Here is a 20,523-nt window from a genome sequence, read left to right on the forward strand (position 1 = left end):
ATAACACAAAAATTTTTGTCTTAATATTTTATCTACTGTATCCATGGAGTTTTTTTTTTTAAATAATACTTATCCGTATTGTTATGTAATATGTATCTGATCTTATAGAAACAGGATTTGTTTTTTTCGTCGTTTGGTGTTTATACCTGCTCGTCAAAAGCCGGCTCCATCGTTTCTATACGACGTGACGGAAACCGATTATTGCCCATTGTTTCCCCGCCGTCGTGGTGATTCTTACTTTCTCCGGATTTTATTTTTTATCATTATTGTCGTATCTCTATTTTCTTATTGTACTAAAATCACCGTGAAAGTAACACTTCTATTTATCTCCGAATTGTTGGTTGCCAGTTAAAACGATTAAGAGCTCTTTGCGACTGTCAAGCTCTATGTGGTTTCTACCCGATCCTGTGGACCGAATGGTAAGCAGTCGACGTCACCCTAAGCACGTCAGTACGGATCCTCCCGATCCATTAACGGTGCTTTTAGGTACCACAGCACCGGTCACCGTCCTCGCCGAGCCCGTCACTTGCGACGAAGGGCTCGACGAGTTAATTAACCCATAGACACAGCCCACTGAGTTTCGTGCAAGATCTTCTCAGTGGGTCGCGTTTCCGATCCGGGGGTAGATTCTGCGAACCACTGCTCTTGCTAGGGCCAGTGTTAGCAACACTCCCGGTTTGAGCCTCGTGAGCTCACCTACACGTCAAGACGAAGCTGAAATAGCCTCTCAAGGCTATCAGCATGGGTAGGGAAAAATGTCTGATCAGTATTCAGATTTGTTTGCAAATTTATTGTAATTAGATAATGTATAAGATGTTTGTAATTTATAACACTAAATTTATAACACTCGTTTACAAATTAAGACAGATTTCATCGCAAAACATGTTTGACAAGTTAGATATAAAAGCGACATAAAATGCATTCAAATCCGTCGTTAAAATAACATGACAATGTTCATATTGTAGACCTATCAATCAGGCACACAAAGCGTTTTACCGTGCATTTCAAATGAAGCTCTTTGATGTCAGCTATCCCATTAGTGAAATTGCAAAGAAACTAAACCTACTGCATGACGTCAACACAGGCTTACTACTGAATTAACTTCCCAATGTCTTATTCCAATAAAGTAAGATACATTTTCAATAAAATACACTCTCGTGTATTTTCATTTAAATACACTCCGAATAGTTCCCGTCAGAATAATTATTGCACTTGCATTATTATAGAAGCACAGTTACAAATTAATGATAAGAGTATTTAAATAATAGAGACAGTAATGTCGATTTTAAAGTCTATGTGTGATTGCACAGGATACAAGACCTTATCATTGCGTTTATAGGGGCGGATACTAGTCCCTTTGTGCAAGCAAAAGCAAATTCTGCTTTGGATCTGGTATTTCGATGTGACATTTTGAAATTAGGTTCGTATTCAGGTACTGCCTATTCAGTAAATTGATTTTACCGATGCGAATTTTAATTCGACTGATTTTAGTTCTGTACATTGTTTTTTTTATTATTGATTAGATCGTCTAGCGAAGTTCGTCAAGTAAAACACTAACTGAAATGCATTTGTGCTTAAAAACAGTTAAAAATTCAGAAGCATAACGTCATAACTGATAATAACAAAAATTAATGGTATGCAGATTTCCAATCACTTATCTTTTATTTTGGGATTGACTTTTAGACTACAATATTAAATAAATCATTTAAGAAATGTTATTAAAAAAATTGAACTTTATTCTATTATAATCGATACTCTCCTTCCTATTCTATTTGACATACCCTTACTTATAATCTAACCAGAGACGCGGACAGTTCACCTATTTCATGAACATACGGTTGCTAAGCCAGCTGCAGAACGAGCTATGCTCGGTTGAAGCTTGTCTTAAATATATAAGCAAAACAGGATTCAGAAATTGAGCAGATAACTGAAATGATATAACTCATAAAACAGTAAGTTGAAGTTTTTTTTTTTCTTTCTTTAGTACTTTCGATCAGTCGCCAAGATTATAATCAGTTGAGTTGCGAGAGATCATGATTTAGAGGGGAGAGCCAATGCTCCCTCTCGCCTTAGTAGGAAAGCACGTCAGCTCTCTTGAGTCTTCTAATCAGTTATGGCTGCGAGGGCATACTGGACAATGGGTTTGGGTAAACTGTCAAACGTAAGTTGGCTGAGTATCGTTTAACTTTATTCTGTATAGTTGGGATTTCTAAGTAAGTAAGTTTCTAAGTAAGTCGCTTCATTAGGATCACTGCTACAACTGAGGAAGGCTGCATCATCGGCAAAGGTTGCTACAGCTATATCTAGTATATTATATATAGCTATAGCTATAGCTATATCTGTGAATGGGGTAGACCACTAGTAAACAAAATTTACATGACCGGACCAAGCACGGAGCCTTGGGGCACTCCGACTCTGTAGGCAAAAAGAGAAAATCTTGTATCACAGAGCTTGACGTGAAACTTTCTTGCAATGAGATAAGACTCTACCAGCCAAAAGTAAGAATGTGGAAGGTACTTTTTAATTTTGTAGAGCAGACCTTGATGCTAAACCCGGTCAAAAGCTTGTTGTACTCCTTCCTCTCCAGACAATATCTTATTGTACAATACACATGGTTGAGTGGTGTTTCCGGAAGCCAAATCGGTGACCAGGTATTAAATGGCTTATATCTAGACAAGGGGATAATCGTGCCGAGGTGATCCTTTCCCACAACTTTGACCTAAAACCGCCATCAGGCTAATATGGCGATAAGAAGAGACCTCATTAAGCAGTTTACCAGGCTTTTGGATCATAACAATTTGAGATGTTTTCCCGAGTGGAGCGAAATGCGAGTAAGTTGAAGTGGAATTTATTTCCTACCTAATCGTTGGTTCTCTATTTACTGTTTCAATCACCATTGATCATCCTTTAGGTGATTAGGTGGGTCGTATGCTCGTTTGAGTACGACAACAAAAAATAATAGTAAATCTTCTGAAATTTGTTGGGTACCCGCGCTATACAAATTCTCAGTTTCAATAATAATCCAATATTAATTTATAACTCAAAAAAAGTTTTTTTTTTCAAGTTTATGACATAAATAATTGGATTTTATTATTACATTGATAAATAAAAGTTTTTTGAACAATACTTGTGTCGAATATTACCGAAACCTATTAATATTTTAGTCAAGCTTCTTACCGTAAGTCGGTTGGCTCACACTAACTCCTTAAAGCACAAACTTTTCACTGAAGTTAAAACTTTTAGCTAGTCGTACTTTGAAAGAGGTGGAAATATTAAGTTTATTTCAGTTAGTTAAAATGCTCTAGACGTTTGAATAGGTAAGTTATTCCTGTAGGATTAAGTCGTGCTTAATACAAATTATTAAGCTGTTGTTGATTAGTGGAGAAGCTAGCCTAGCGAGTATTAAGCGATTATTGTACTTTATAGAAAATCATAACATAAGTGCTGCCGCCTATCACAATTTAACATAAGTTGGTTTAAAATTTATTTTATGGTTCTAGCTTCTTGAGTATTTTATAGTAGGAGAGCCCACGATGCTAAATGGGGATTTACTCGAGCGTCATAGAGACCTATTGGGACGCAAAGCTTAGATGCTAAGAAGAAAAAAATGCTATGTAATGTATATGTTTTCATTGATGGGGGGAGCGACTATAGATTTTCAAAAATGTAAAAAAATACTGTTGCATGGACATAATCGAGCGCGTCAGATATTGATAGCATCAATGTCCTACATATTTTTAATAATGTATGTATGTTAATCTGATCGTTTGCATGGCGGGGGTGGTCGTAGGTAAGGGATGAAAATGAAAAAAAAAAATTTAATCGAGCGCGTCAGATTAAGATATATATGGTTCATCTCCTAGACGTGCTGTCTCATAATCTGACGATTATCTAGAGGGATTCGCCTAATCTAATAAAAAAAAATTTTTCTCCCCCATTGGACTTAATTAATTGAAAAGCATATAGGCTCAAAACATTCTCCACCACATCAAAACAATCGTGTATCAAGGTAGAGGATTAAGGAGTTAGATAGAAATATTATTATTACTTAATAAAAAGAGAAAGCTATTTTTATTATTGTAGAGAGATAGATGAACAGTTAGCAGAATTTATTAATAATAAAATTGAAAGTTAAATTTAATTGTAAATTTTTCTCGATAATTTAATACAAAATTTAATTTGTACATATGTGTTTCAGTTATCAATTGCAGTGCGTCCCGACAACAATCTAAATATCTGGTGAATTCAGGATTTCAAGGTAAATCATGTAAAGTAGTAGAGAAAAAAATATAGAGGAAAAATTTAATAAATAAATATAAAACAGTACTACGACAGACGACTAATAAAGAAAAAAAAGAGTAGCTTGAAGTAAGTGGGCTTAAATACTATATACATTTTAATTCTCTTTAATTCAATGATGTTTATTCAATTAATTATCTAAACAAGAAATAAACACAAAAATGTAATAAATTAAATAAAATATATATTTAATAAAATTAGCTTGAACGCTAAGGTAGAACATAGTGACGGGTCATTTCAAATTATGTACGCCTTGTACAGTTGCAATTTGTACATTTAACTTTTAAATAACTAGCCTGCTTCCTTAACTTTGACAAGTTGAAAAGTAACTCGTTTTGCGATAGCTAAGTGTAGAATATTTAGTTTGTACAGTTTTCTTGAAACTGATCCAATTTTCACTTTCATTTATTGAGCTGAGTAATAAAATAAAACATTTACATATTAACACAGTCTGATGTAATTATAAAAATAGAGCCTTGAAAACAATACATGTTTTCGTGTAAATATTAAAATGTACAATGACGTACGAACGCTAAAATTGTTATTTATCGATCACATAAATAAATGGCATTGAAGAAACAATATATTGTCAAAATTCCTTGAAACGATAGCGAGTCACAGGTGGTTTTAATTATTTATTCGTACAAAGCGACAGTGTTTTTTCGATCAGACACCCGATTTTGACCCTGATTTTATTGAAATGATTTCATACTTTTTACAATCTACTATGAATCCTTACTTCAAGTTATCATCTGCTTTTTTCTATTTCATGTATCAGCAAAGCTTTCTGTTCGTCTATAAACTATGAGAGTATTGGACTTTATGAGATTGAGTTGTCTGTCCCTTCCGCAACTAGTGGTACATAGCACTTTTTCTCCTACCTATGCTGATAGCCTTGAGAGGCTATTTCAGCTTCACCCTAACGTGTGTAGATGAGCTCACGGGGCTCAAACCGGAGTGTTGCTAACATTGACCCTAGCAAGAGCAGTGCTTCGCAGAATCTACCACCGGATCGGAAATGCAACCCACTGAGAAGATCCGGCGAGAAACTCAGTGGGCTGTGTCTATGGGCTAATTAACTCGTTGAGCCCTTCGCCGCAAGTGACGGATTTGGCGAGGACGGTGACCGATGCTTGAGGTACCTAAAAGCACGGATCGGGAGGATCCGTAATGTCGTGCTTTATGCGACGTCGACTGTTTACCATTCGGTCTACAGGATCGGGTATGTAACCATAGCACAAGGTGCAACTGGAGAATGATTTAATTCATTGCAATTAAAAAGAGAAAACGATGCGTGAACACAAACAGTGAATGACAGATAAACATAGTAAGTAACCCATAAATATTCGTTTGATCTAAATTTTAAATCTAAGATATCTAATCGTATAACATTTAATAATCGAAATATCTCTTATATATAATAAAATATAAAAAATAATAATAATAACATATATTGAACATCAGTATCCTTCTTTACATTACCATCAAATAACCAGAAACAGCTAACTAATCATATTGAACAATAAAAAATCACAATCAATCAATAAAACAAAGCGGTGATGGTATTTCACATTGAAACTACATTTCTCAGTAAATCTTGATTTCGCAATACAAATTCATTCAAACATCCACGCTTCGTTACCAGGAAAACAAATTGGAACATTCATCAACCATGTTAACTTAATTAAGAATGAGCGGTTTAACTTTAATCTTGTAATGAATCCCGCGAAACTCCTATAATAAACAAGTAACTAATCGACAGAATAAATAAATCAAAAAATCTCTAACCGGTCTATTTACAACCATAAAACATATTTCAATTGTTTTAGTTATAATAATACTTTATGACAATATTTAGTGCACAATGAAATCTTTTAGAGGTTGTAATATTTCAATTTGTATAATTACACGGTTCCGGATATTTACCGTGAAAAAAAACTTAAGCACGATTGTAGCACCAACTACCAACTCTATTTGTTTTTTAGTTTTAATTTATCAGATGCTATAGTAGGCATTCGCTTGGCTTGGCCCCTGATGTATATAATAATAATAATCTAAAGAAAAATAATAATCTAAGAGACCCCAGCTACACCCAAAAAATTGGTCCAGAGTTTAAGGGGAGTTCAGTGACAAACCTACAGAAAACTCCTACGGAAAATTCAAAAACAAAGACAATCTGTAAATTACACAGTGTACACGCACTGTACCTATAGGAAGATTGTTATTTTTAGTTAAATTTAGGTAATAATGTTAACTTAAAATTGTTAATTAATTAAAATGGTTGGCCCGCTAATTATCATACCGCGATGACAGACTATCTAATGAAAATGTAAAACCAAAACTTGGCAAGTGACTGTTGCTTATTTAGTTTCACACGACAACGAGTGATGCATACTAAAGTTTTGAATGCTCCAGCCCTATTCTGGCTTCAAGCCAGAACAGTTTGTTCAACCGGCGATCGCTTGCTGGTGATAAAGTCTTCTTTTAGGAGCTTTGATTCATATCAGAGTCTGTGTTTCTTGTGTCAGGCAGACAATACAAATTAACAACAAAATAGTGAGAAATTACAAGCGAACTGTCATAAAAAGAATCCACAGAACCAATTTAAATTTGAAAACTATTAAAAACTTGCCCATTTAGGGCAAAAGACAAAATAGTTCAGTACCTCTTCCTCTTCTGTTTGTGGACCGATTTTCTTTTTTTCTCATTTACAAACTTTTGACAAGATAGAATTGGACCGTTTATTTTGAAAGTGGTGTAAGTCCATTTTTGAGAAAAATGAGCTATCACGTAATTCATACTTAATTTAATGTAATTTTTTTATATAGGTATAACTAGTCCGTGTTTAATTTCTCAAAAAAATCTCATGTTTTGTACAACTTAAAATCGGTCGGTAAATGAAATTGCATAATCATCGATTATGAAAGTGGCGTAAGTCCAATTGACAGAGGTAGGTGGCATAGCAAATGGATGCCGATCAGTGTTATCAATTTATGACCTCTACGTCCTGGAAGGCCGTTAAAATTTGAAAAAATCGCCCTGGTGCCTTTGTACCAAAATGCCAGACCTATTACGTACGAAAAATATAAAGACATGAAGCAGCTACTACCCTATATACTTCCGGTGCATCATGCATATTTTGAAACACTACCACAAGCAGAGAATAAGTAAATTCTTGTAATCAGTATCTTGTAATGACAATGTAATTGCCGTCTAAAATAAAATTTTATGTGTTGTTATGCGTATTTGTAAACAAAATTATATTAAAATGAAGTATATTTTAAGCGATATTTGATTTTTCAAAATTTAAATTAACCGATTTTTACAATTATTTAATTTTGAAAGTGGTGTAAGTCTATTTACAGCACATAAATATGTATTATCGTAGTCTAATTAGCCAAAAACATTGTATTTGTATGCCTTTAATTTAGCCTGTATTTTTAAATCAACAAATATAGTAACCTTTAATTTTCTCGAAACAAAAGAAAATGGACTTACACCACTTTCAAAATAAACGGTCCAATTATGAGTATAAAAAATAAAAATATTTTTACATACTACGTTTTCAAAATCAAAACATTTAAGATAATGTACTACAAAATATGGACTTAAGTCATGAACTGAATTCTAGATTTGTAGGAAAATGTCGACAAGTAAGCCAACGCTAGTAATACGATAAAGCGCAATATTTAACCTAATTACCTTTACCATAGCACTACTTATTACAGCTGGGCAGCCAAATTCACCTAATATTATCTAGCATCCTTTATTACAAGAACGTATAGGCCACCTTAAGAACTGACATTGTACAATCGTTTGCTAACCGCAACACTAACTGGTACGGTATTACCAACCAACCTAGACTTGCAAATACGCACTACTACCACAGCTCAAACTGTAGGAAATTAACTAATAAGAATAAGTTTGAGAAAAGAAATTGAATTTTTTCACTGGTGGTAGGACCTCTTGTGAGTCCGCACGGGTAGGTACCACCGCCCTGCCTATTTTCTGCCGTGAAGCAGTCATGCGTTTCGGTTTGAAGGGCGGGGTAGCCGTTGTAACTATACTGATACCTTAGAACTTATATGTCAAGGTGAGTGGCGCATTTACGTTGTAGATGTCTATGGGCTCCAGTAACCACTTAACACCAGGTGGGCTGTGAGCTCGTCCACGCATCTAAGCAATAAAAAAAAATAAAAACCTCCATTTAGAAGCCTTTCGTGAATTAGGTCGGGGGTGCCGTTTAAAAAAATCTAACCCCGATAGCTGAGTTTGAACCTCAATACAGTTGTTTTGGTTGATGAGTAAGCCGGACGTTTTACTCATTATGCCGCGGAGATTTCAGTTATCATGTAAGATGACGAAATACTTTTATTGCACAATACCGTCATACCACTTCTCAGACTACTCTAAAAATATTAAACAATTCGATGAAAGCGGCACAATGCATTTGTTACCAATAACCGCATTCCAAACATTTAATTAGTATTTTTTTTGCACATAGCGAAATGAAAAACTCAATACATATATACTCGTATTTATAATAATACTATCACTACGCCGCTCCAGAAGAAGTGTAAAAGAGTGATCGTTATAACTTTGAGTATGTTTTTGCGAAAAGAAAGTCCAAGTAGAATTCTTTGTATGAATGCAATACAAATCGCCCGAAGGCTCGTATATTTCTGTCGACTTGAGGCGTTAGATTAGAGGGCTCTCCGGTTCAAAAGATTTATGACGGCAATACTGACTCAATTCGAGGCGCTTAGAGAGTTTTCATTGCAATCAACCCTTTTGTATTATTTATTGAAATCAACGCTCAAAGATTACTTAACAGCTTATAACAGCTGTATTAGCATAATATACTTATAATATATAACAACAATAATATATACAATTATTTTTTTAAGCAATTTCTTGTCCCTCTAAAACTTTATGTGTGAAAAAAAATGTCTTAGTAACTTCAGTAGCAGGAAATATTAACTGCTATTTTAAAAATATTTAACACACACATAAAATATATTCTATTAATATTATAAATGTGAAAGTTTGTAAGAATGTATGGATGTAGGTATGTTTGTTACTCTTTCACGCAAAAACTGCTGATGAAACTTTACGACAATATAACTTACACATCTGAATAACATATAGCCTATAATTTATAAAGATATAGTGTGAAGAACCTAAAATATAACAATAAGTGACAAGTAAGTAGGAAAAACAATCTGCCATGTGCGAGCTATTCTGGCGTGTGCTGCAAAAACCGTTGGAGTTAGACGTATGTAATATATTATGGAAATGTTTATCTTAAATGGCTCTACAAAAAAGCCCCTAACAGCATATATGTATGTACTTATCTCTCTTTTATGTGTAAGCCATTATCGCCAAAATAATGAACCATATATGCAATAAAAATTGATAATTTATTTCTAACTCATATTTAGTAGTCACAAATTGATTGTTATATGAAAATAAAAACATTTATCGCATCTGGTATTTAAATTAGAAAAACTTTGTATTTTACACTACGACATTAGTACAAATATTTGAATAGTTGTGACTGAGTGCGCGACGATATGAAAGATGAAGACAGAAAATTCAATAAGATCAATATTAAAAAATTACCGTTCCCGAAACGAAGCGAGGGTGGGTTACCAGTATTTATATACTTTTGAGTGTTTGAAATCTTGCTTCATTTTATTCATGAACAACAAAAGGGTACTTACTCATTACAAGCTTTACCGTACTCATTAGATAAATAAGAGGCAATACGAAGTGACAGCTACAGAGGAATTAAGTTACTCCGCCGTTACAAATAAATAAAACTTTTTAAAGGGCTAATGATTTCAAGAAAAATGTTTTGGGTCGTCCGTAATTCTATCCAATTGCTTCTGTTGATTCTCAGTGAATGTTTTATTCAGAGTAAATTATGTCATTTTTAATGTTTTGTACTATGGTTCACATTGGTAATTAATTAGCACTACACAAAAACAATATATTTTTTATAATCAATAATTTTAACATCACCTAATATAATATTATATTTTACAGTAAATTAAATTATTTTAAGAGCACAATGAATATTCAGTCACCCTCGTGGACCTAAAAAGCTGACCAATTTTCCTTTTTAGTGGACGAGCTGATCAAAGGACGTTCGATCGGTGAACCGATAACAAAATATTTCACTGCCTCATAAATTTTTGGTCAATTTATCGACAAGAGCGTCACTTGTAATGTTTTATCAAGTCTACCAATCTACCTATTTTGGTTTTTTATTCTAGTTTTGATTCTAAGAAATCATATCACTCCACACAAATAAAATAATTATAATTTATTTAGATTTAGCCGTTCAGTGTATTTCTGAGAATACGAACTTCTAATTAATGTCGATTAAAATATAACTACGGAATAAAAATAAAAATAAATTCAATTAATTTTTAAATGAAATTTTAATTAAAACGAAAACAATTCACTAACATTCTCTAAAAACGAATCAGCCATGGATTTAACATATGCACTCATTGTTTCACTAAAGTTGTTGAATTTTGAGTCAATTAAATATTGCAATTCGCCAACTAGAACTTTAAGAGGAAATCGTGGCCTATCTCTGATTGGTTTTGCTACTTGTTCATTATCTTCTAGCCAAGGTGACCATACAAAATCACGAAGGGAGGGATCAGATTTTTTATCGATTTTCACTAAACATCTAGGGTTTATTTGTGCCCAGTAATAACGTAGTCGCAAAACCATACGTCTCACAACATCAGGCAATAAAGACCATAAATTCGTGGTTTCTAAAGGATCTGCTGTGATGTTAAACAAACACCCTGATTCTGAAACAAATCAAACAATAACGGTACTAGTAAATAAGATGTTTCTTAATTCAATATTCCTCAAAACTTCATAGCACTTACCTCTTGTTGGTACGCAAAAATTAAATTCTTGTGAAATATTATGTTTCGAACGTAAACTCAGCTTATCTCTTTTATGAAATATTTCATCTAAGTCCAAATATAAATCTAAAATCTCTTTAAAAACATGAGCAGCTTCTGAACTAAGTAGCGTGCTCTCGTATAAATGTACTGGCAGCCGCAATTCTTTGAATTCATTTCCTAAATAAACACTGGTTTCCTTATCAACATCTCCGATTATTATTTTGAAATCTCCATCTCTGTACGCAGCCCAACCGTTCAAATCATCAATTGTCAATAGTAAACGCTTTCTGCTCGAGTCCTCGTCTTTTGTAAGAGCATTCCATTGGTTTACACCATCGATTCCAGTTGGAGCTTTACCTCCGGCTGCAGCAACTAAAGTAGGCAACCAATCTGTAACATGGAATAATCCATTCCAGATTTGAGGTGTAATTGACGCATGCCATACTATAGCGGTTGATCTAATAGCGCCTTCCCAAGGTGTTCCCTTCGTTCCTCTCAAGGGTAAATTGGACCCGAAATTTTGTGTCGCCCCAACGGGCGCAGCACCGTTGTCCGAAACAAATATAATCAATGTATTGTCAAGGATTTCCCTTTCTGCTAGTGCTGCTATAATATTTCCAATACTTTTATCTAGACCTGTAACCATACCTGAAATACATAACATTATCATTTTATTTTTCAAAAACATACAAAATAATTGTTTTCAAACATGATAACCAGTAAAAACGGTCGAAAAATGCCACTTACCTGCATATAATCTTCGAGCAGAGTGAGCAATATGATCATTTGCGTTTATTGTGTCTTCGGGAGTTTGTAAATGAACCAAACCACCGCCTGCGTGTGGAGCAGCATGAGATACATGGAGATAAAGCGGCTTATTTATATCATGGTTTCTAATAACTGAAAGAAATTAGCGTTTGTTACCGAGAGTTGGTCAACAAATCACTGCCAATACTTCAATATAATTCAAACACTAAGAACATGATAATGTTTATAAAATAAAATATAAATTATATTCTGAATGCGGTTCAACATTTACTTACTTTGAATAGCTTGATCTGTAATAATATCAGTGAGATGACCTGTTTGATTATCAACTGGGTGCGTGTTTTCGAACAAATCAAGCCCGAAAAACGCAGATCCATTAAAACTCTGCAAATTTTGAAAACAACGATTGAGCTAACCCAATTTTCTGTGCAAACTGGGACAGATAATGAAATTGTCTTTCTTGCGTGCATTATGTAAAAATATTTAAATTATTATATACGCTGCCATCTTCAAACCTAATATCATATCTAATCAAGGTTTAAACAAAGTTAATACAGCAGTAAGTACGTCAATTTGAAGTGGAAATTTCATTTTTTTTATGTGATTTAATAGTATCATTTATTTAAAACAGGAAACAATAAAACTAACCATCATTATAACTAAGGATCACAAACCTCCACATGGCTATACGTATAGTAGTCAACTGATCCGGTTACGAAGCCATAGAAAGTGTCAAACCCTCTGCTTGTTGGCAAATAAGATTTCCTCGAATGCCCCAGTTGCCATTTGCCGAGCAAATGTGTAGTGTATCCTGCATCTTGCAAATAAGAAGGTAAGAGACGTTCAGACAACGGTACCCCACCATCTTCTGTTGCCGCTATCGATGAACCGTGAGTCCCTAAAGTTTGGGGGGGGGGGTAGATTTTTACTTTAAACCGTAACGTACTATGCTTAATAGAAAATAATCTATGAGTTAGATATAAGGTTTCCGTTTTTTTCCAGTACAATGGCCGACCCACCCTTCAAACCGAAACGCATTACTCCTTCACGGTAGCAATAGGCAGGGTCTACCCGTGCGGACTCAAGACGTCCTACCACCAGTAATTACGCAAATTATAATTTTGCGGGTTTGATTCTTATTACACGATGTGATTCCTTCGCCGTGGAAGTCAATTGTGAAACATTTGTTAAGTACGTATTTCATTAGAAAAGTTGGTACTTGCCTGTGAGGTTCGAACACTGTTGTTTCGTTAGATACGAACGCACCGGATGTTATCCTTTAGGCCACGACGACTTCGTATATACGAAGACTTTTAAATTTTGAAGTGAACTATTAAGTCCGTACTTTAAATAATTTAAATCACTTTTTGTTTTGCACAAGTAACATTGATAATATATATGAATAAGCTGTTATTCGAACACTTAGATGGGATCTGCCTTCAGGATATTTTTGAAAATAAATCAGAGTCATGAACTTACCTAGACGAATAGCGTATTTTCCAGTGAAAAGAGCACTCCTCGACGCGGTCCCTAGTGAATCCGTGTAATATTGATGCAATATTGTACCTTCATATCCCATTATGTCGATATTTGGTGTCATGATTTGATCAGATCCGTGAATGCTAACATCGTCCCATCCCTACAAAATTGTAAAACAACTTATCTTTCCACAACATTTAACACGACCGGCTACCTACTTGCCTTCGTGGCCTACGAAATTTACAAAGTATAGAATTATAACTTTCACCGCTAAAACAAGATGAACGCACACGTAATAAAAGGTTATTTATTATTTTATTCCAGCAAATATAATATTATTATTATAAACGTCTATTCGCGGTGTGGCGTTTTGTGAGACCGCATGGTTAGGTACACACTGTCAACCTATTGGATTCTTCGGCGAAACATTTATATGTTCCGATTCTGGTTATCTTTATTGTAATCGAGAATCCGATTTTTTGTCCAAAGTGAGTGGACTTCGGTTACCGTTTAAAACTAGACCGGCAGTGAGTTTGAAGGTCTAGTCTACGAATTATTGAACGTTAGTTAATTATTATTAAAATCGTTGTGACATGCTCACTTACCAAATCATCTGCAACAATGAAAACTATATTAGGTTTCACTATGTCTTCTGATAGCGTGCTTAAAATTAATGTACCAATTATACTGTAACAAATTAAATGGACATATTATTTATACTTTTATGCCGTTAAAAATTTATTAAAAGAATCACTCACAATAAAAATGTAAAAAACATATTCGTTTGTAGTTCAGGAGATCATTGGGTTCGTACTAAATGTGAGGAATGATTATTAAAATTGAGGAAGATTTATACGAGTGGTATAAGTCAGAAACTTAAAAGAATTCAATAAATATACGATTTTTATTAGAATTGCCACGAATAGTGATTTGGCCGAATACCGAATACCGAATATTCGACAACGCTGTCGGCAGAAGCGTACATGCTAGTTAGTCAAGCGCGTAAAGAATAATACGCCAGGTCGGGACCTGTCTCTCATGCCCGTCATTTTTCGGTATTCGGTATTCGGCCGAATAGTACCTATTATTCTGCCGAATACCGAATACCAAACAAAGTGGCCGAATAGGCCGAATACCGAATAGTAGCCGAATATTCGTGGCATATCTAATTTTTATCAACTATCTTTAAACGATACAGGCACTACAAGCATGTGGTTTTAGATTTTAAAAATATAATTACCATTTCTTATATATATGTTTATATTTTTTCCAATAATTTTTCTTCTTCGTCGTTTTCTTCATTACTGAAGGTCGTGTCCCTGAAACATGACCACGGCCGGCCTCGTGAGCTCTTTCCACCTCTTCCTGTCCTCAGCTTCTCATATAGCGGTTGCGACTAGCAACCCAGTCAGGGGGGTTATTTGGTCACACCAGCGGCTAGATGATCGGCCGCGGGGTCTCTTTCCTTCTACTTTTCCTGTCACAATCACTTTGTCCAAACTATCTGACTGTCGGCGGGCAATGTGACCGAAGTAGCATAAGTAGTAGTTTCAAATAATAAAGAATTATAAAATATTTCTCCATACAACATAGTGTCATTCCTTGATTTAATATCAAAAAAAAATTACAATATCAAAAGTACTTGACTTGTACTATACAAACACTAAACACCTGGACAAATTCTACAATTGCCGCCGTTGTCCACATCTGTATTATCACGTCTGAAAGAGTAATACAATACCTACCATTGATGTCAAAGTTTGACATAAATTATTATTTTAAATCCTAACTATAATATACCAAAAATAACGCTGTGAAGCATGCAAAGCAATAACAATAATTTGGAAATATTTATATACGACAGAAATTAGTTTGGTTCGTATTCAATTTCATGAACATTTGCGATGCCGCCGTAAGTGAAGAACAGAAAGTGAAAAAGTTTGGTGTTTGTTTTACTAAACTAAGATGATAAAGGAGATGACGCAACCACTGCTGATGACTATACTATGGCCATTGATATTGTTCGTAATACGATATATCGTATCTACAACTCATGAAAGTCAAACAATATATTAAGCATTGCTCTATATATATCGTTTCAATTTTATTTGATTACGACATATTTTCATCACCTGATATTTGAATGCAAACGTGAATGCCGCCACCCGCCTTAATATATGAATACGAAACATTAATGTTTAAATTTTACTAAAAAAAATTACTGTATCTGTACTGCTTTCCCTTCAGTCCAGAAAGAATGAATGGTACGTAGGTGTGAATTTGCCATTTTTTTTCTGGGCCGGAGGCTGATCCTGCTATAAGGCCCCCATCATGCCTAGGAGGCGCGTGAGCTATGTGGAACTGGAGGGTCCGGCGATGTTGAGAGGGGACCGTGGATCCAAGAATAATGTTTAGTGCCGACCCGGTCCGCAAAGACTGGGCGGACTGCCAAAATTGGAGCCACCGCGCTCGAATTACTCCTTCGTCAACGTAAGCCCCAGCGAACGCCTCCGCCTCCAGGTCCCAAGGTTACGCCCCGGCGACCACGCAAGTTGCCTCGAAGGAGAAAGTGCTGTATCCACGGATTTTTATGATATGGCCTGCCATCAACAAAAAGTTTTTTTTTCGTGGGTGACTTATGCTTGGCTGCTGCTAGAGTTAGAACTAGTACCGTTCGAAAGCGCTAATTAGGTAGATCCATCGGGACGTGACTACAAAGCGGTATAATTATTTCAGAATGAAACATTTTCAGCGGTAAGGCAGGCAATGTAATGGTTGCTTATTAAAAAAGCAGTAAATAAGAAAACATAAAAAGCCAGTTTCATCCAACTTTTTTTGCTATAAAACAACGATTTGCATGAGAAATGAGAACAGCCGGTATCATGAGTTTAAGTATAACAAAACACAAAGTATAATTCGTTAAATAAACCACAAAAAAAACATTTTACATAAACAAATTATTTCGGGTTTGTTATTCAATTACATATCTATCACGGCCATTTGTGGCTCTGAATGAAATCTATTGTTAATTTCTACTATTTAATAATGACAAAATAGCCACGTATGAAATATTTTAGGTACAAAAATTGGCCAAAATTTAATTTCGAAAGTTCCTAAAAAACTATGACGAGGAAAATTGTGAAACGACGTCATTTGGTATATTACTTTCGTATAAAATGATTATACTATTTTCTATGAAAGCACAGATATTATCACTCTCTTCCTGAATTATATGATAATAAATCTGAAATCCTATAATTTAGTGGTAGCCATTATTCTTGCCGATAAGGGAATCTAACTTGATTTTAAATCTACCTAACTCATCTATACTAATATTATAAAGAGGAAAGATTTGTTTGTTTGTTTGTTTCGAATAGGCTCCGAAACTACTGGACCGATTTGAAAAATTCTTTTTCCATTAGAAGCCGACATTGTCCCTGATGAACATAGGCTACTTTTTTTTATTTATTTTTTTGATTTCATGTGTGTTTTAATGTTTCCGAAGCGAAGCGAGGGCGGGTCGCTAGTATTTAGAATAAAATGATCATGATATTTTATAAATCAAACTATGTACTTCGATTGTTTAATCTTACATATTTTTTTTTCATTTAGCGATTTACAAAGTTTAGTAAGTTGCAATTTTGGGGGTCATGAGCGACCAAAACGTTATTTCTTTGTCGAGAACGTTTTGGGAAATACCCACGCTATTCTAAATTCTAGAGTATCACAGTCGTGCATACGTTGTATATACTTATGTATATATAACTAGTCAGGTCATAAGTATTGTCACACAATAAAAACTTTTCTTTTAGAATGCTGGCCACAAAAAAGTTTATTGAATTCGAATTTCGAATTGTTCATGAAAATAAAAATGTATACTTTTAGAATTTTACTCATTTTTAAATATGGAGTGGACGCTTAAAGAAGACCGTGTTGCAGTTATTGCGTTGCATCGTTGCGGTTACGCGCCTATTCAAATTTTTAACATACTGAAAAATTTGAATATAACCAAAAGATTCGTTTATCGTACCATCAAACGATACAATGAAGACTCTAGTGTAGATGACAGGTCAAGAAGTGGTCGCCCTCGGTCTGTTAGGACTCCAGCAGTGATAAAAGCTGTGAAGGCGCGAATTCAAAGAAATCCCAAACGTAAGCAGAAACTGTTGGCCCTTCAGATGGGGTTAAACAGAACCACGGTGAAAAGGGTGTTAAATGAAGACTTAGGGCTTCGGGCATATCGAAGAAAAACAGGACATCGTTTGAATGCTCGTCTAATGGACCTGAGACTGAAGAGATGCCGCGCTTTGTTGAAGCGGTACGCGGAAAAAAAATATCGGGAAATTCTTTTTTCGGATGAAAAAATGTTTACCGTAGAACAGAGCTACAACAAACAAAATGATAAGGTGTACGCACACAGTAGTGAAGAAGCGAGCAACCGTATTCCGCGTGTCCAACGAGGTCATTTTCCATCCTCGCTCATGGTATGGTTGGGAGTTTCTTATTGGGGCTTAACAGAGGTACATTTTTGTGAGAAAGGTATAAAAACGAATGCAGTTGTGTATCAAAATACAGTCCTGACGAACCTTATGGAACCTGTTTCTCATACCATGTTCAATAACAGGCACTGCGTATTCCAACAAGATTCGGCGCCAGCTCATAGAGCGAAGAGCACACAAGACTGGCTGGCGGCGCGTGAAATCGACTTCATCCGGCACGAAGACTGGCCCTCCTCCAGTCCAGATTTGAATCCGTTAGATTACAAGATATGACAACACTTGGAGGAAAAGGCGTGCTTAAAGCCTCATCCCAATTTGGAGTCACTCAAGACATCCTTGATTAAGGCAGCCGCCGATATTGACATGGACCTCGTTCGTGCTGCGATAGACGACTGGCCGCGCAGATTGAAGGCCTGTATTCAAAATCACGGAGGTCATTTTGAATAAACTTTAGTGTCATAAGAATCTATGTTTTGTTAAGTTCATTTTGGTATATGAATGGTTACATAATGAATAAACTTGTTTCAATTATTTTACATTAAACATGTGACAGAATTTATGACCTGACTAGGTATATGTATATTACTATGTCTTGTTTTATCGTGCGCACATAACTTATGTTGCAAGCCAGATTTTGTTTCTTTTTACTTGTGTTTTTATGTATCTTTTTAGCTTGTAATGTGTATTGTGAGCGTAATAAATAAATAGAAATACTATGTATACGCTTAAGTAATAGGTTGAAGTTCCTGTTTTACAATATTGGCCATTGGAAACGTAATTTATTTATGCCTGGCAATAAATTCTAAACTCAAATAAATTTTATTTTCAAAATATAGAATTCTATTTTCAAATTCAGTCCTTTGCTTATTGATTAGCGATTTGTTTTCACCACATTTGTATATTTTTTATCAATATGAACACGATTAAAATATGAATTATTTGGAAACACGAGTTTTGTTTTGGTAGCAAACGCCAATACCGCACAAACGACTCACAACATTAATGACGTGTGCGGAGTGAACACTACGAACGCACGTACGACTTTTTATTTTAGATTGAACGCTTTCGACACGAAATTTTTGATCTAAAGAATGAGCCCCGTAGTCGCCCGAAAACTAAAGTCAACAACGACGAATTAAAGGTTATACTGGAAGCTGATGATACTCAATCTACCAACTACAACTTTCAACATTAGTATCAAAACAAGATTCGTCAATTCACGTCAAATCAACAAGGGAAAAAAAACTTGATAAATTAGTACCGCACGAACTGAACTATCCCAAGCGCGACAAACGCGGTAAAGTATGCCTTGCGTTACTTAACAGACACAGAAATAAAGGGATTTTGAACCGCATTGTCACTTGAAATGAAAAATTGATTCTTTTTGATAATCGGAAGCGGCCATTACGAGTATGTCATATTTTTTTTTCTTATTGCTTAAATGTGTAGTCGAGCTCACAGCCCACCTGGCGTTCAGTGGTTACTGGAGCCAATAGACATCTACCACGTAAATGCCGCCACCTACCTTGAAATTGGAGTTCTAAGGTCTCAGTATAGTTACAACGGCTGCCCCACTCTTCAAACCGAAACGCATTACTGATTTACGACAGAACTAGGCGGGGTGGTGGCACCCACCCGTGGGGACTTACAAGAGGTCCTACCACCAGTAAACCCGGGATCAGCAACTTTTTTATTGTATCGAGGGGGAATCCTAGTCCTTACCCTACCGACGGGGGTCGGACCTAGTTATGTCGGACTCCGCTAATTAAACTAAGCTAACGATTACCGACTAAACCCCAACGAGCTCCTCCACCCCGGCTGAGTGGGGCCGTGTGCGCGCCATGGGCCCACCTTCGTCTGCTCCTGCCCCAATGTTACGTTGGGTGGATATACCCTCTCATCTCCACCACACGTGAGGGGCGCACCGGAGCCACAGCGTACCACCACACCACAGGACCTTAGTGTCGAGCACCGGGCGCCCCCGCACCCAGTAATCGACGGCCCCTGCAGGAGTCAGGCGGGGGCTTTCTGCTCACACCACCCGCTCCGCCTTCACTGCCTACGAACCGAGGACCACGACCTCCTCCTAATCACTTCCTCCTCGGTTCATCGGCTTGCTCAGTTCTTTATAAAGCCCCGGTCTTCCTTGAGCCCGACAGAGGCTGGACGTCCATCGGAGTCGTCGTCTCACCGAGTTGGCTTCGGTCTGCAGCAACGGGTGCGGCCTTGGGTGCAGCGACGTCCTCTCTCCTCGATTTTCTCGAAGGCCTCACACAGGCCTTGCCCCCCGAAGTGTGGTCCGCTGGTTTCCAGGCGGAGGCGCAGACGGCGCATCGCGGTGCCCGTGTGCATCCGGATGCCACGTGGCCGGTCTGTCCACACCGGTAGCAGTCGTGACTGCGGTCGACCGACGATGGACACCGGGCGCCCACATGGCCCAGCGCGTGGCAGCAGAAGCATTGTAGCCTCCGGGCCTCCAGCAGGCGGAGACGAACAACGCTCCACCCGATGTGCAGCTTCGTCACTGCGACAATCTTCTTTGTCGC

General features: G+C 36.3%; 1 protein-coding gene across 2 annotated transcripts; it reads right to left on the reverse strand.

Moving 5' to 3' along the window:
* Nucleotides 1-10,726: 10,726 nt before the first annotated feature.
* On the reverse strand, nt 10,727-14,221 carry LOC114243622 (arylsulfatase B). 2 transcript variants are annotated; one of them, XM_089729606.1, is made up of 7 exons: nt 14,084-14,221; nt 13,479-13,638; nt 12,674-12,897; nt 12,275-12,383; nt 11,979-12,131; nt 11,211-11,621; nt 10,727-11,129 (listed from the first exon to the last, which is right to left on the reverse strand). In XM_089729606.1, exons 2-7 carry the CDS (start codon nt 13,597-13,599, stop codon nt 10,750-10,752), a joined length of 1,398 nt encoding a protein of 465 aa, XP_089585732.1. In that variant the 5' UTR covers nt 13,600-13,638; nt 14,084-14,221; the 3' UTR covers nt 10,727-10,749. The 2 variants fall into 2 exon arrangements, with proteins under 2 accessions (XP_089585732.1, XP_028030981.2); XM_028175180.2 differs by having other exon boundaries at nt 11,211-11,879.
* Nucleotides 14,222-20,523: the final 6,302 nt, after the last annotated feature.

This window comes from Bombyx mandarina, chromosome 09, assembly GCF_030267445.1.
Source record: "Bombyx mandarina strain Sakado chromosome 09, ASM3026744v2".
Taxonomy (NCBI): domain Eukaryota; kingdom Metazoa; phylum Arthropoda; class Insecta; order Lepidoptera; family Bombycidae; genus Bombyx; species Bombyx mandarina.